This window comes from Coccomyxa subellipsoidea (assembly GCF_000258705.1).
Source record: "Coccomyxa subellipsoidea C-169, whole genome shotgun sequence".
Lineage (NCBI taxonomy): Eukaryota > Viridiplantae > Chlorophyta > Trebouxiophyceae > Coccomyxaceae > Coccomyxa > Coccomyxa subellipsoidea.
The window spans coordinates 1,825,237-1,840,507 of NW_005178040.1; the positions used below are offsets into that span (position 1 = coordinate 1,825,237).

At 53.3% G+C, this 15,271-nt stretch overlaps 3 protein-coding genes across 3 annotated transcripts; 2 read left to right on the forward strand and 1 right to left on the reverse strand.

The window, feature by feature from the left end:
• Positions 1–4: 4 nt before the first annotated feature.
• COCSUDRAFT_52649 (NADP-dependent glyceraldehyde-3-phosphate dehydrogenase) lies at positions 5–5,123 on the forward strand. Its single transcript, XM_005650483.1, has 15 exons — positions 5–367; positions 676–731; positions 851–955; positions 1,082–1,177; positions 1,290–1,355; positions 1,463–1,582; positions 1,824–1,902; positions 2,019–2,096; positions 2,208–2,248; positions 2,485–2,691; positions 3,091–3,246; positions 3,589–3,730; positions 3,841–3,881; positions 4,353–4,391; positions 4,513–5,123. Exons 1-15 carry the CDS (start codon positions 223–225, stop codon positions 4,630–4,632), a joined length of 1,491 nt encoding a protein of 496 aa, XP_005650540.1. The 5' UTR covers positions 5–222; the 3' UTR covers positions 4,633–5,123.
• A 137-nt stretch (positions 5,124–5,260) lies between these two features.
• On the reverse strand, positions 5,261–6,437 carry COCSUDRAFT_60992 (hypothetical protein; the record flags this gene model as incomplete). Its single annotated transcript, XM_005650484.1, has 3 exons — positions 5,261–5,592; positions 5,692–5,950; positions 6,411–6,437. 3 exons carry the CDS (start codon positions 6,435–6,437, stop codon positions 5,261–5,263), a joined length of 618 nt encoding a protein of 205 aa, XP_005650541.1.
• A 1,127-nt stretch (positions 6,438–7,564) lies between these two features.
• Positions 7,565–15,102, forward strand: COCSUDRAFT_40188 (hypothetical protein; the record flags this gene model as incomplete). Its single annotated transcript, XM_005650485.1, has 20 exons — positions 7,565–7,792; positions 7,877–8,061; positions 9,314–9,428; positions 9,901–10,106; positions 10,222–10,372; positions 10,487–10,579; positions 10,684–10,809; positions 10,931–11,074; positions 11,186–11,272; positions 11,668–11,955; positions 12,167–12,313; positions 12,367–12,498; positions 12,784–12,953; positions 13,098–13,119; positions 13,246–13,329; positions 13,489–13,749; positions 13,950–14,081; positions 14,304–14,526; positions 14,631–14,770; positions 14,932–15,102. The coding sequence occupies 20 exons, from the start codon at positions 7,565–7,567 to the stop codon at positions 15,100–15,102; spliced, it is 3,105 nt and encodes a 1,034-aa protein (XP_005650542.1).
• Between the last annotated feature and the right edge of the window lie 169 nt (positions 15,103–15,271).

The window sequence follows — 15,271 nt, forward strand, 5'->3', positions numbered from 1 at the left end:
TCTTCTTGAAGAGAAGAGAATAAGCAAAGCCTGAAGAATTCATTTTTGTGCGACAAGTGACCTTCACCTCACCACTGGGCTTGTGGAAGGGCTGCTGGCTATATCCTGAATTATTGGACGGTCGTCAGTGCCCAGTTGAAACTGGTGGTCCTCCTGCGAGTGTTCAGTACATCTCTGCGCAGGTGATTGCAAAAGGCATTGTATTTCATCGACGACGACAACATGAGCACCGATTTCTACGGCGATATCTTGGCGGCCTCTGGATCCTACAAATTCCTGTTGAATGGTAAATGGCTCGAGTCGAGTTCTGGGAAGACAGTGCCCATTCTGAACCCCGCGACCAACCAGACTGCCTACACCGTCCAAGGTAGGGACGCAACGTCTATAAAGAGCATGCGGGATGGTTTACCCTAGTCGAGTGACGCTTGATGGAAAGTAGCAGATTATTGTGATGCCCAGCATAGTACAGACAGCATCTTTTGTTGTTGACGCGATACGAACCAGGTGTATGTGTCATTTCGCCGTAGCGTGTTTCTGCTCTGCTATCATCTGCCCTTGCAAAGCGACGACCCTCCCATGTATCGCCCGGAAACCTGTGTCCCTACTCTTGGCCAAACAAAGGCTTAAGCTGTACTTCACGCACAACTTGCTCACGCCATCCCTTGAACATCGCAGCTTGCACACGGGAGGAAGTCGATGCCGTCTTCGAGGGCGCCAAGAAGGCTCAAAAGGTGAAGCCTAAGGATCAGTCCTAGGGTGTAGCACCTTGCAGGGTGGTATTAAACATGATTTGCGACTGCTGCTATGACTTTATCCATGTGGAATATTCTGCAACCTCTTTGTGCCACAGGCATGGGCTCGCACGCCCCTTTGGAAGCGGGCAGAGTACCTGCACAAGGTTGATGGCCTGATGAAGGCCAATGCACAGCCGATGGCCGACGCACTTGTGAAGGAGGTAAAGTAGATGAGCGCTAGTTGCTTGCAAGGACAATTTTGTTTTCTGGGGGTACACATGTTGAAAGGCATGAAACTGTCGTGGGCTGTGATATGGCGTGCCCTAATGCCTCCCCTGCACTGACAGGTTGCCAAGGGCGCGAAGGACAGCCTGACAGAGGTCATCCGCAGCGGTGACCTCATTTCTTACACTGCTGAGGAGGGCGTGCGCTGGCTGGGAGAGGTGCGGCTCCCTCTCGGCAGGCTCCCTCGATCTGCATGATGGAGGCAGCCTAAGAGCTTACGCAAATGTATGGCTAATTCATGTTGTGAGGAGGTGGTTTGGCTTTGTGCAGGGCCAGATGCTCATGAGCGACTCCTTCCCAGGCCAGGACCGCTCCAAGATCTGCCTCGCCTCCAAGGTATGAAGCCAGTACCTTGGACTTTTCAGTAAAGGATTTCCATGAGTGTCATGGTCGCCTGCTCAGGAAGAGCATGGTCAGAGGCCCCCACCTGATCGCTGTCACAGGTACCCCTCGGCGTCGTGCTTGCCGTGCCTCCCTTCAACTACCCGGTGAACCTGGCTGTGTCCAAGATCGCGCCCGCGCTGATGGCCGGCAACACTGTCGTCTTGAAGCCACCCACGCAGGTTAGTATCCTTGCACTTCATTCCTCATATATCTCAGCAATGATTCAGTCTACCCTATTTGGCACTCGGCACTGACTTTCACGTATGCATCCTCTCCTGGTGTAATCCTGATAGTCGTGTTGTCCAATTTGACAAGCTTTGCATACTGAGCCTCGTTTCTGATTGGCTTCCTTGGCTTTCTGTGAGAGGCTTAGCGCTACGCGACTGTACTCAGATGTGTTGATGTAATATTTTTCTGCAGGGTGCCGTGGCAGCCACCCACATGGTGCAGGCCTTCCATAAGGCTGGCTTGCCTCCGGGTGTCCTCAACCTGGTCACTGGTGAGTCATGACCTCCACGTTCTCCTTTTTCTCATCTCAGAACCCATTTTAGAACCCAAGGACAATCCAACATTCGCGCTGAGTCCCCCTGAAAATTTCTGGGCCTTTCTCTGCAGGCAAGGGCAGTGAGATTGGGGACTACCTGACCACTCACCCTCTGGTCAACTGCATCAGCTTCACTGGAGGCGACACCGGTATATCCTATACTCCTGTCCACAAAGCATTTTTTTGTCCACGTATTAACATTTAAAACTGTTCAACGACGACAAAACATGAGTCTGAAAGCAGAGCCTGGTGTCTCGCAGGCATTGCCATCTGCAAGAAGGCGGCTATGGTGCCAATCCAGGTACTTGCTTCCCAATGGCTGTCAACACCACTAAATAACATCAATTACTTGCTATTAAACCAACCCACACGACCCCAATGCACAGATGCCGCTTGGCTCTTGGGGTCGTCAATACCTTGCTTAAACACCCACAGGACCCCTATTGACAGATGCCTCTTGAAGCCCCTCGGACAGGATGATAAATATTGCTTATAATGCATTGCCCAAGAGTACTGAGAGGGCCTGCTGCGCTGCAGATGGAGCTGGGAGGCAAGGACGTGTGCATTGTGTGCGAGGACGCTGACCTGGACCTGGCTGCCAAGAACATCGTGAAGGGGGGCTTCAGCTACAGCGGCCAGCGCTGCACGGCCGTCAAGCTGGTCCTGGCGCTGGAGAGCATCGCCGACGAATTGGTGGCCAAGGTCAAGAAGGGCGTCGACGCCCTCTCTGTTGGCGCCCCCGAGGTGGGCTTGCAGACGTCACTTGGCTCCTACTGTGATTAAACAGCATATAGCACAAAGCTGAGGGCCATCCGGCAATTAATTTTTGGTGGGAAACACCGAGCGCTGGGCCCTTTCAGCCACTGGTCTTCCATGAATGGCTCCTGGTTGTGAGGAGTGAGCTGGAATGGTTTAAAAATGAGAGATAGCCTGCCAACAGAACATCCGGGAGGATCAGTATTCAAGGTGTGCTTTTGAGCAGACTGCAAGGGCTGAGGATTGCTCCCTTTGCGCATGTCTCCAGGATGTTAAGAGTTGAGCTGGAATGTCCATGTCGAGATCTCCTGCCAAGGAAACATGCAGGAGGATCATTGATGAGCAGACTGCGGTCGAGCGGCTGAGCATGGTGCTTGTGCGCGGCAGGACAATGCTGCGATCACGCCGGTGATCAGCAAGAGCAGCGCAGACTTCATCGAGGGCCTGGTGAAGGACGCGGAGGCCAAGGGCGCCAAACTGCTGCAGCCCTACAAGCGCGAAGGCAACCTCATCTGGCCCCTCCTCATCGACCATGTCACCCCTGTGCGCGCCCTGCCTGCACCCTTGTTTTATAACTGGCAGAACCCTGCACCGACAAACGATATTTTGGATCACCAGTGGGGATTGAAGACAAGGATCGCAGACTAGCCAAATTTTCCAGGCGGTGAGCCTCTGCAGGCAGGGTCAGGCACAAGATAAGTGAAGAATTTTTGGTTGCCTTGGGTCTTGCAGATGTCTGTCTTGGGCACGTTAGCAACTGATCTAGAATGCCCAGAGCTGTGCCTTGCACCGTGACTGCTGAATGTTGGTCCAATAGCATATTCATCCTGTTGGACAGCAGAGCAACTGGTCAGTGCTGAGTTTTGCTTGCCTGGCACACTGCAGGACATGCGGCTGGCGTGGGAGGAGCCCTTTGGGCCGGTGGTGCCCGTCGTGCGGGTGAAGTCTGTTGAGGAGGCGATCGACCACTGCAATGCCAACAATTTGGCGCTGCAGGGCTGTGTATTCACCCGAGATGTGGATGCAGGTATGCGGTTGGCACACATCATGTGCCATGCATTCTTCATTACCATATGACCTGGCATCTTCCTGGAGACTGAAGGCCCCCGCACTGAGCCCAGCTGTGTATTTGTGCAGCCATCCGGATTTCTGATGCCATGGAGACCGGGACTGTGCAGGTAAGAGACACACTGATCCCCTTTTATATTCAAATAAATAAAAGGGGATCTGTGGGAATTTAATGGGCAAGAGGGCCAAGAATCTTGAGCCTGTGCATCTCTACTAGCCAAAGAGGTATGCAGACATCAAAGCAGTGCGAGTGCCAGGCAGACCAGAGGAAGGGCTGCATCGCGAGTGCACATTAAGTAGCAAAAGTAAAATATCCCAGGACCACTGGATGACCGCTAAATGACCGCTTTGCAACCATGCATACGGGTGTGGCTAGGCAAGGAGGTTACAGACGGGCAGGAGTGAGGGTCAGCCGTGGGCAGGAGGACTGTGGAGATGCAGCCCCACCTTTCTGGGCCAGAGCACCTGTGCACAAGTGTCGTGCAAAGACAATCGCGGCGGACAGTTTGAGCAGGCAGGGGGGAATTGCATGTGAGGGCGCCTGTGAGCATCTTTCATGACGCTCGTGTGCTGTGCTGCAGGTCAACAGCGCGCCGGCTCGCGGTCCCGATCACTACCCAGTTCCGTTTGCTCTTCCCTCCTATCTCCAACTGTGCTTATGCTTTCCTGCTTGCGTTTATGCAAATTTTTGCATTGAGACGGCTGGGACAAGCGACTGACGCCTTGTGCTGGTTCTTGCAGTTCCAGGGCTTCCGCGACAGCGGCATCGGCAGTCAGGGCATCAAGAACTCCCTGGCCATGATGGTCAAGATCAAGAGCACCGTCCTCAACCTCCCGCAGCCTTCCTACACCATGGGATGAAGCGGACGTGTCCGCACCGCAAGCAGCGCAAGCGCGACTCAGGGTCTAGGGCCGACGCTGCATGGGATATGTATTATTTCTGTGTGGAGTTCATTCTAGCATTAAATGGCCACCTATATCTGGCTATATCTGGTGTGGGCAGGGCACAAACTTGCCCCTCCTCGGATTCTTTGCAATATCACTCGTCGATATGTGTCTTGAAAGAGGGCCACACTTTGTGTGCGCCAGTCGGCTGTGTGTGTACCTCCAATCCCTGTTTCGCGCACCCGATGTAACGCGCACACATGACATTGTTGTGCAATCTATAATTCAAGTGTGATACGTCATACATGATGCGAGGGTTGCTTATACATATATGGTGATGGTACAATTGATGCAAGGCTCTCTGCTGAAGCGGTATTGCCTCTCTCCAGACGCGGTGATCGTAATCAGAATTAAGTCTACTGGCCTACTTGTGACCAACAAGAGCTGTAAATTTCAATTCGCCGATTTCCAATGTTGCCATGCTCAATGAACGACCCTCGCAATGCATCTGCGTCCAAGCAAACATCCATGGTAATTTACACCACAAGCACTGCCAGACAGCCGCACATTCTCACCCTCACATTCCTGCTGCGGAAAACATCATTCAAGGGCCTGCAAGAATCATGCTGAAAAGCATCTGTGCGTTCGGGTCCTCAATGTACTGGGGCAGCTCCTCCTTGGTGACCCATGCATAGTCGTGTGGGCCACCGCCTGGCTGCAGGGCAACTGACCCCTTGATCAGCTGAGCCCTGTGGAAGAACATGTCATAGTCTGGGTAGCGTCCATGCCCGGCTGGCGAGTTGCCTATGAAGTAGACCTGCCTTCCCTCATCCGCTGTCAAAACACCTTCTAGAGCGCCCTCTGCTGCCTGCTTAATCGTCTGCCCTGCCTCATGCCCCCTCTGTGGAAAGTGCCAAACTTCCTTGCCGCCTTCACCTGCATGATGACATGCACTCCCTTGAGCACACTGTGGTCAGGAGGGCATGCATGGAGGCTGCATGGCAACGATCCAGCAAGGCCTGTTGCATGGCGTACCTTTGCTTCTGACTAGGAAGAAGAGGCGTTTGTGCAGGGCTCGCCGCAAGGATTTGATGTCGTTCTGCTCGTCTGCCTCAGTGATCCTCGATGCGAACGAGAAGCTGGTGTCTCCCGCATCCCCTTCAGGCGTGTCGCCGCTCTCGCCACCTGTCACCTTGGTGAACTCGCTGGGCAGCTCACGCCGGTACTTGCTGAATAGCCTCTCCTTCAACTCATGGTATTCGATCTCATAGAGCGGATCCTCAGGCACTACTACCTGTGGCCACAAGCAGTGCTTATTGTTATGGAATATGTATTAGACACTATTGGATTGGCTTTGAAGCAATAAGGAGGAGGCATACTCACCGGCAATCTCTCTAGAACGCAGGCAGCAACGAGCCTCCTGCCTTCTTCCTGGCGTACAGGAACATAAGGAGTCAGATGGTGCTGAGGGACATCCTCCAGATCACAATAAAGTGAGCAACCGCATGAGAACGTACTGTAGAGAAAAGACGATGGTAGATATTCTGATATTTAAGAAGCACTGATGTGGATTGCAAGTGAGTCGAGAGGTCTCTTGCAATTCTTGTGGTGATGCCAGCAGCCAATCTGTACATGCTCTTTGCTCTTCCTTTTGTTAATTAGAGTATCTTGCGCTTAATTATCATGCAAGGCTTGCAAGCAATCCACAGCCATTCGCTGTAACTTGAAGGTGGCCTGGATGGTCGATCAATCACAGCGGCCTGCAGACTTGCTGGCGTCATTGCGAACACGTGGCATGGCAAGTAATTTCTCGAGGCCTCTGCTGCCTGATCGTGTCGTTTGCATTAGTTTTCTTTACTTTACATACAGTTACAAAGGGAGACTGTTGTCTCTCGAAGCAAATTTGCCCACACCTGCTGTAGATCAGTTTCAATGCTCGGCCCAATGTAGATCTGGTGGTATTATTTTAGTATCGATGATGTGCTGGTATCCTTCTGAAGACTTGAAAAGGCATCAGGAGCGTTCCAAGATTAAAGAATAATGAGAAGAAGGACAACGAGGATTGAGGAAGACGAAAAGGGACCGACCTCTCTCCTTGGTTGGGACCTGCGTTTCAAGGAGGCAGAAGTAGAAGCTGAATTTCTGAGAGGTCTGCAGATAATGCTAAGAATTTCTACAGCGCCTGACTTGCACCTGTGTTGCATGCTACGAAAGATTGGGACCCTCAGAATGTACCAAAGGTGTTGTGCCTGCACTGTAGGCCAAGATGTTGCGTCTAAGATTCTCGACGCCACCTGGTCGATGTTTTGTGCCGTTGCTGGTATCTTTGCGACACGCAGGTACGCACAGCCCTTGTGGCAGGAAGAAATGCAGGTGTAGGTGTAGAGTTCAACATAGATTGCAAAACGTGCGTGTCAGCAGGGCCAAACATGCCGTGCTGACTTTCCTTGCTTTTCTGCAGGGACTTTGACAATTTCTCCAAATCTACAGTTTATTTGAACACATTGTCCGCCTTGGTCCCAATCGTTCTGCTCCTGCTCTGCCCGGGGTGGTATGTTGCCAACAGACGGTGGCTCTTGGCTTTCATCAAAGCCAAGCACCTCACCCTAAGTCCCTGGCACGGCAGAACATTTCCCCGCCTGGATACATCCTGGGCTGTTTTCTTCTCTGTTGTCTTCAGCAGTCGCACCTGGGTGAGTCATATGCAAAAGTGCCCTGTCTGAACATTATCGGCCGTATGCCCTTCACAGCTGTACATCCTGCATGCGAGGCCCCAAGGAATCTGAATGTGATGAAAGATTGGAAACCAAAAAAAGCAACACTGCTGTGAGTTAAGACGCTGAGATGTGTCTTCAAATGGTTGCAGCTGCAGCTGGGCGACTGCCTCTTCTGGAACACTGGCCTGCACATGGAGATCCTCACATCCTGTCTCTGGATAGTGCTGAGCGTCATGCGCACACCCGTGTACTGCAAGCGGTCTTCAATTGCGGCTGTCCAGGAGGAGCCTGTGCTGAAGCAGATAGACCTGCTCCTGTCGAAGACTGGTGCAGATGCATTGGCAGGAGTGTCCGGCTATATAGAGGCCCGGCCCCTGCATGACGCCAATGTCTGCGATCTCACTATGGCTTACCTCTCGGTATGTGCCTTTCAACCCCGATCAAGCAGAGCTAGGCGATCAAAGACATGTTATGCATTTGAGGTTACTTGGTTTGCTGTGCAGATTGTGCTGGGAGGCGTGATTCCCATCAACATAATTTTCTGTTTTGAGCGGATGCTTCGAGTGCAGCATGCAAAACGCGTGCTGGCGGCCAGAGGCAGGAGTGCTGAAGCCGGCGGTCTGCTGGATGACCAGTGCTATGCGCTCATGACAGTAATGGGTCTTGCCATTGGCCTCAGCATAGCCATGTGGCAACTGGTAGAGTTTCTTGATTTCTCGTTCCCCGATGGTGTGATTCCCTCAGACATCCCACGTATTTAGCGGCACAGACAATGTCTGGCTCAGCAAAGGCTAGATTCCATCTGGCTAGAGCTCTCGAGCCCATGTGTACAACGGCAAATTGACTTCAAGTTTACCCTCAGCTGACTTTGAGAGTTTCAACTGATCTCAGTGAGATCATCTCACACTGGTACCAGACCTCATGCTGCATGCGGCATGCTTTATACTAAGTTTCGAGAATTAGTTATTACAATTTAATTGACTGCTTGATCGGTAAGGGTGATGAAATGTTAATGGCGATCACGTGCATGCAAATGAATTCACGGTATATGTTTTGGAAGTATCGTGATCACGGTAAAACAGGCATGAACCGACAGTGTTGATCAGGCCTGGGACAAGCTTTTCATTCCAGTCCAAATCTTGGTTAATTTCCTTTCCAGCAGATTAAAGTAGCACTTCCAATACTGGACTTCCATGCATTCTGTCCATCATCCTTGCATCATCCAGCTGTCCAGATTTGGCAACACAGCACGCAAAGCAGAATGTTCCTGCAGGTGACGCGCAGGAAACATGGGAGTTGGCAGATGCCTGATCGCTTTGCATTGCAGAATTAGCACCACTAAGTTGTGTGAAACTAGTCTGTCCCGCAACTGATGAACTCATAATAATTGATGCTTCAGATAGTCATCAAAGCAATATAACAAGATGAAAGACTGCGAGCCGGACGTGTGCGGAGACACTGACGACGAAGAAGAGTCTTGTGCAAAAGAAAGCAGTGCAGAAGAGGAGGAACACGGTACGTTGCTTTCGACAAGAATTCTGAAAACAAGCTTGAAGTCTAGGCCAAAGCAATATGCTGCTGCTCTAGCAGCAACTTGTTTCTTGTCCACGAGAGAACAGAACTACCAACAGTATGATGATTTTGGCCGAATGCTACTTGTCTGTACAATCTATTTGTCCGAATTAAGTCTTGCTGATGTTATACCAATTATGTGCCTCTGCACCAGCACAAGATGGCGAGGAAGCAAACGAAGCCGAGTCGCAAGAAAAGCAGCGCGATCGAAGAGAAAGTAATATCAGAGCCTTATTGTCCGGCAGGTAAGGCCATCCGCAATGCCGTTCTATGATATACTTGAGGCTCAGGCCATTGCTGACTTATACAGTGCTGCCTGTGTGTTCTGCTCATAACGCAACCTTGTTGATCTGGTCTGCCATGCGCAGCTTACAAGTGCAGCGCAAGGCTCTGCTGCCAAAGATCCTGGATGTCAACAATGCAGAGGCCACCCTTCGGTCTGCCTTCAAGTCTCCGTTCCCAAACGCACCTGCTCGGTCAGATGTGAGCACCCAGGCCCAGTGGAAAATTGCAATACTGAGAAATGCATGCCATACCGACACAGGCAATTTGCAGACGAGTGCAGTGCTGATGTTGTCTCTTCATAGGCCCTCCGGCGCAAGCTGCTCAAGAGGCGCACCTTTGTTCCCTGGGGAAGCTCGACTCCCTTCAAGCTCCGTACACCCCTACACACTACGGCAGAACCTCCACCATTGCAGCCACCAGTGAGCCCTCCTCCCTGAATTGCCTTCAGTGTGAAACACTCATCACTTTCTTCCCTGGAGCCCTAGACTGCCAGTCCTAGGGGACTACCACAGTCTCGGACCGAGCCAGGATTGCCTTCAAGCATCCTGCCTTGCATGTCATATGATAGATTGCCCTGCTGAGAGGTCATCTGGGGCCTTCAGATACTAAGATATAGATAGGATTATCAAACCTATAGAGCCCTTGTAATTAAATTAGCATTGTCTGACAGATGGAGGCAGAGGATCCTGAGGAGAGGCTGGTGCTGTGGGAGCCGCCGCCATACGCAGATGGCAGTCCAGTGGCAGTTGATGGCATGCTGACCAAGTGGCTGCGCCCGCATCAGCGCGAAGGCGTAGCCTTCATGTTCGAGTGCGTGACAGGCCTCCGGGACTTTGGGGGCAACGGCTGCATCCTGGCAGATGACATGGGCCTGGGGTAAGCGTCCTGCCACTTTCGTAGTGGATTGTACTTGCAGATGCCAATGTGCTCGTCCTGGCTGCAGGAATTGTGTGGCAATGCGCGGAGAGTCAAGGTGCTCTACTGGGTGCAGGAAGACGCTGCAGGGCATCTCGCTGCTGTGGACGCTGCTGCAGAGTGGGCATGCCCTTCTGGGGGGTGAGCCGCTGGCCAAGCGAGTCATCATCTGCTGCCCCACCTCACTGGTCAGCAACTGGGACAGCGAGTGCGGCAAGTGGCTCAAGGTGCATAACTTCGCTCTCAATGCATTGGAATATTATTCCGCATCAGGATTCCATCGGATCTGTTCATGGCAATCATGAGTCCAGATAGGATCACCAGATCTCTTTGACATGCAGGGAAGGGTGAGGACGCTGCCACTCAGTGAGTCTTCAAGGGATGATGTCATCAGCAGCATATCTGACTTCCTGCGCCCCAACACCATGTACCAAGTAAGCTCCAGGCATTCCATCTTCTTAACCTTCTTTACTGCCTATTATTGTTCTGAGTCTCCGCCTTATAAATAAGCGGTTGATGGCTGCACTGCTGGCTGCAGGTGCTCATCCTGTCCTATGAAACATTCCGACTGCACGCTGAGAGGCTCAAGGGGGAGCATGCCTGCGATCTGCTGATCTGCGACGAAGCACACAGGCTGAAGAATGACCAGACCCTCATCAACAAGGTACTTGAAATATGCAACATACATTCTGTTTTGTCTAGCTCTGGTGGTTCTTTCATGTCATGAAGACGTGGACATTCCCATTGCCAGGCTGTTTGAAATGCTGATGTGTGACTAATCGCAGGCACTGGACAGCCTGGCCTGCAAGCGGCGGGTGCTGCTGTCCGGGACGCCGATGCAGAACCACCTGGACGAGTTCTATGCCATGGTCAACTTCTGCAACCCTGGAGTCCTGGGCACCCCCTCACAATTCCGCCGCCACTATGAGGTCTGCAAGACTGCTCTTAATAAAGCACTCACCCTCACATTACACCAAGCACACCTTGTCCTTGTCATTGATATGTATTGCTGTGATGTGAAGTTCAGAATATATCTGCAGGGCCCCATTGTGGCGGGTCGGGAGCCTGATGCGTCAGAGGAGGTGGTGGCGAAGGGTGCAGAGCGCAGCAGTGAGCTGAGTGCCATCGTCAACAACTTCATCCTACGCCGCACCAACTCCCTCCTCAGCGCCCACCTGCCCCCCAAGGCACGCCCTGCCCACACTGCATGCCCCCAATCCTAAACACCTCTGCCTTCTCTCCACTTCCCACCTGGCGGTCTTCCCCACATGGTCGCGCACAAGCAAAAGCATCAAAGGAGGCCCTCTTTTTTGGCGGTGCATAAGTGTGGCATGTCATGCTCATAGCGATGACGTAAATGTGGCTTGCGCACAGGCACTACAAACAGGAATTTCTTTCTTGGATAGTGGCCACACAGTGGCGTCAAATCCTCAATTGTGCCGTGTTCCCACATATCCCCTTTGGCGAGCACCTCCTCAGTACTGAGCAAGCTGATGAAATTGGCTGTGCTGTGCGCAAACAGGTGGTGGAGGTGGTGTGCTGCAGGCCCTCACCGCTGCAGGTGGAACTGTACAACCACTTCCTGGCCTCCAACGCGGCGCAGCGCGTGCTCAGTGCGGAAAAGACCAAGGGCAAGGCGTCCGCCCTGACGGCCATCAATGCGCTGCGCAAGCTGTGCGGCCACCCCAAGCTCATCTACGACCTCATCCACCCCACCTCCGGCAAAGCCCCCGCCGAAGCCGACGGCTTCAAGGCAAGCCGAGTCATCATTCCATTTTGCATGGCTGATCTCTGGACTGAAGCGCGCAAGGTGCTGCTGCTAGAATGGCATGCATGGTGACCAGATGTAATATTGTGGAGGTAACAAACCCCCATTGGACAAGAGTGGGCAATGGTGTGATCTCCGGTGCCCACTCTTGCAGCATGACAACTGTGCACAGTGTCATGATGCAAGAGTGGGCAGGTTTGGTGTCAACGGTGGTGCATTTTCTGTCAGCTCACAAAGAGCTGTCCGTGCGCAGGACTGCGCCCAGTTCTTCCCTCCGGGCCTTTTCGATGACGGGCGCGCTGGCCGCTCCAGGGGCATTCTCCCCCAGGGCTGGGACGCCCTCTCAGGCACGTCCGGCAGACCTTTTTCACTCTGCTGTCTCTCACTTTGCACTGGGAAGGTTGGCCTGACAATCTGCCTGGGGATGAGGCCGGGAAATTTAACGTGAGGCAGTTCCCTGCAGGGAAGATGGCGGTGTTGGGGTGCATGCTGGCGCTGCTACGGCCGACGGGGGAGCGCATCGTGGTTGTTTCCAACTCCACACAGGTCCTGGACCTCATCGGCCAACTCTGCCGTGAACGCTCAGTACGCACCCCAGCCTGTGCGGCACTTGAAATTCTTGTAAAACCAGTACAGCATAGGGACAAGTGATTCAGCCATCATCCGCATGTTGGATTGCCTCAGCCGAGGAAGCCCCAGCAGCCTTGTTGATGTCTTTTAATGACAAACTCTAATCATGGAATTGATATCACCAGCTGCAGTCGCTTCTGCAGCCTCTTGGGCTTCGTGGGTTCTAAGCTTTTGGGATGGGAAATGTGGGTTAAGTACAAAGGCCTGTAGTCTTCTGAAACTTGCCTGTGGCTGATGCAGTATCCTGCGCTACGGCTGGATGGCACAACGACGCTGAAGAAGCGCGCCAAGATGGTGCAGCAGTTCAACACGGAGCTGGGCCAATTTGTGTTCCTGCTGTCCTCCAAGGCCGGCGGCTGTGGCATCAACCTCATCGGCGGCAACCGCCTTGTGCTCTTTGATCCAGACTGGTGAGTTCCAAGCACAATGCAATACTCTCATGCCTGAATCTGTCAGTGACTGATGTGAAAGCACCACTTCTTGTCTACTGCTGCTTCCTTTGGGGCCAATAACGCGTTCCATGATTTAAATTCTTCTTGTGTTGCCAAACGCAGGAACCCTGCAAATGACAAGCAGGTAGGCTGCCCGTCTACCCCTTGCTTTCCAGCCGTGCATCTGATTTCTTGTGCTTGTTCTGCTCCTGTGCTGCACGGCAAATTGCGGTGAGCTGCATATGATCTCACCCTAGGCTTCGCCTCTCAGGCTGCGGCCCGCGTCTGGCGAGACGGTCAGAAGAAGCGCGTCTATGTCTACAAGTTCCTGACGACCGGCACCATTGAGGAGAAGGTGCAAACAGCCCATTCTATGCATCCCACCATCTGACAAAGATTTTTTTTCAACACCGGGGATGCTGAAAGGGGGCCTTGTAATTTGTGTGTAGGGTTACCTGGCAGAACAGATATGGAAAAACATGTGTTACTCACCTGTATTGCGTGTTGTTGCCAGGTGTTCCAGCGCCAGCTGGCAAAGGAGGGGCTGCAGCAGGTGGTGAACAACACGGGGGCGGCCGCGTCTGCGTCGGCCGGCTCGGACGCAGGCGACGGCGGCGGCATCGCAGCGGCCGCCATGAGCGCCGAGGACCTGCGCGACCTCTTCACGCTGCGCCTGCACACGGCCTCCGACACCTTCGACTCCATGTGCGACAACGACGATGACGAGGCGCCAGATGATGAAGGTAGCAACGAAGGCAGCGCAGCAGCCGTCGACGTGCACAAGGACCAGGCAAGTCACGCGCAGCTGCCAGTCGCTCTCACCCTGCCTGCTATTTTGAACGGCGTTAGCTTGGGGATTATGTGACTGCAGGGGAGCCATTTCAATGACCTACACCTATGCTGCGTGAATGGGCTGATTGGGGAATAAATTGGTCTGGTCTGCATCAAGATGAAGGGAGAATTGGTGCCCATCAGATTGGGTCGCCGGCGGAGGAGGATCTGAAGAGCTGGGGGCAGCACACATCCACGTCTACTGTGCCGGACGCCATCATGCACACCATCGGCCAGCAGCTGCCGGGCCAAGTCTCCTTTGTCTTCTCCTGCAAGGTACACCGAAACGCCCCCACCGTGCCCCTTCCTTGCCAGGCCTCTGCAAGCCCTGCACATCTTACACTGTGGCGTTTGAAGCAGCGAACCACCACTGAGAGAAATAGCTGGCGTGCAGACGTTCCATCGCTGCCCTGCTGGAGGTGGCGATTAGAAGCAGAGAGACAACACCAAACAGGCACAATTTCTATTTATGCATAGCATTCTTTTGTGGTCCTGCAGGTGGCTGGGAAGGCAATAGAGGGAGAGGAGCCGGAGGAAGCTCCAGGGACCAGCGGCCGGGGAAGCGCGGCGGCCGGCACTCCAGTGACGCCGGCCGCGCGCACCGGCCTGTCAGCCGCCGCGGCCAGCGCGCCGTCGCGCATGTGCATGCCGGCTGTCACTCCCGCAGCTGCATCCCGGCGCTCCCCGCCGGCCACCGCCTCCGGACGCAGAGAAACTTTTGGTCCGTCACCACCTACGAGTTTCTGATCACTGCAATGTGCAACTGCGGAGAGATTGCTGGAGATGAGAGGAGTGGGCTGATGGAATGGTGATTTGGTCTTGCAGGAAAGGAGAATGAGCAGATTGGTGCAGCCCCTCTCGGCACCAGCCGGCTGGCAACCAGGCTGCCTGCTAAATCCATGTCCTGTGCGGTGTCAACAAAGCTGTCTCCCTTGTCGTCACATCGCCTGACGCCGCCCTCCCAGGTCTGCTCTCTCTTCTGCTCTTTGGTCAGCTGCAGTCGACTAGACTTTGCACTGGACACTGTAAGCACTGTGTAAGCACTGTAAGCACTGTGCCAGAAATAAGTTTGGCAGATGTGGCTCCTTGCTGCATGTGCTGAGCGAATGTGTGTGTCGCTTTGCAGAGGAAGAAGTCTCCTTTGACGGCGAAGCATGTCACCATGGGCGCTCTGGAGCAAGCAGTGCAGCAGGAACCAGCCAAACGCCAGAAAGCACAGCTCGGCAGCAGTGCTACAGCGGCGGAAGTGGTCTGGCCTCACAGAGGTGGAGAATCCTCTGATGATGATTTTGAGTGAGTCAGCGCGCATCTATCTTGAAACAATGCGGTCCTGCCAGAAGAGCGAATTTTATTCCCCATTGTCACAGAGATTCAACCCCTGCGCTGGTGATTGTAGTTTAATTAGACAATAAAGTATAAATGTCTCTTTCATTTGTGCAATCAGCAAGCGTGCAAGACTCTGAGAG

Excerpts from the sequence above, each read along its gene's own strand:
- COCSUDRAFT_52649 (XM_005650483.1), top strand. The coding sequence starts at position 223 with ATGAGCACCGATTTCTACGGCGATATCTTGGCGGCCTCTGGATCCTAC. Across the intron at positions 3,731-3,840 it reads CACCCGAGATGTGGATGCAG|CCATCCGGATTTCTGATGCC; the intron begins GTATGCGGTTGG and ends GTATTTGTGCAG. Across the intron at positions 4,392-4,512 it reads GCGGTCCCGATCACTACCCA|TTCCAGGGCTTCCGCGACAG; the intron begins GTTCCGTTTGCT and ends TGGTTCTTGCAG.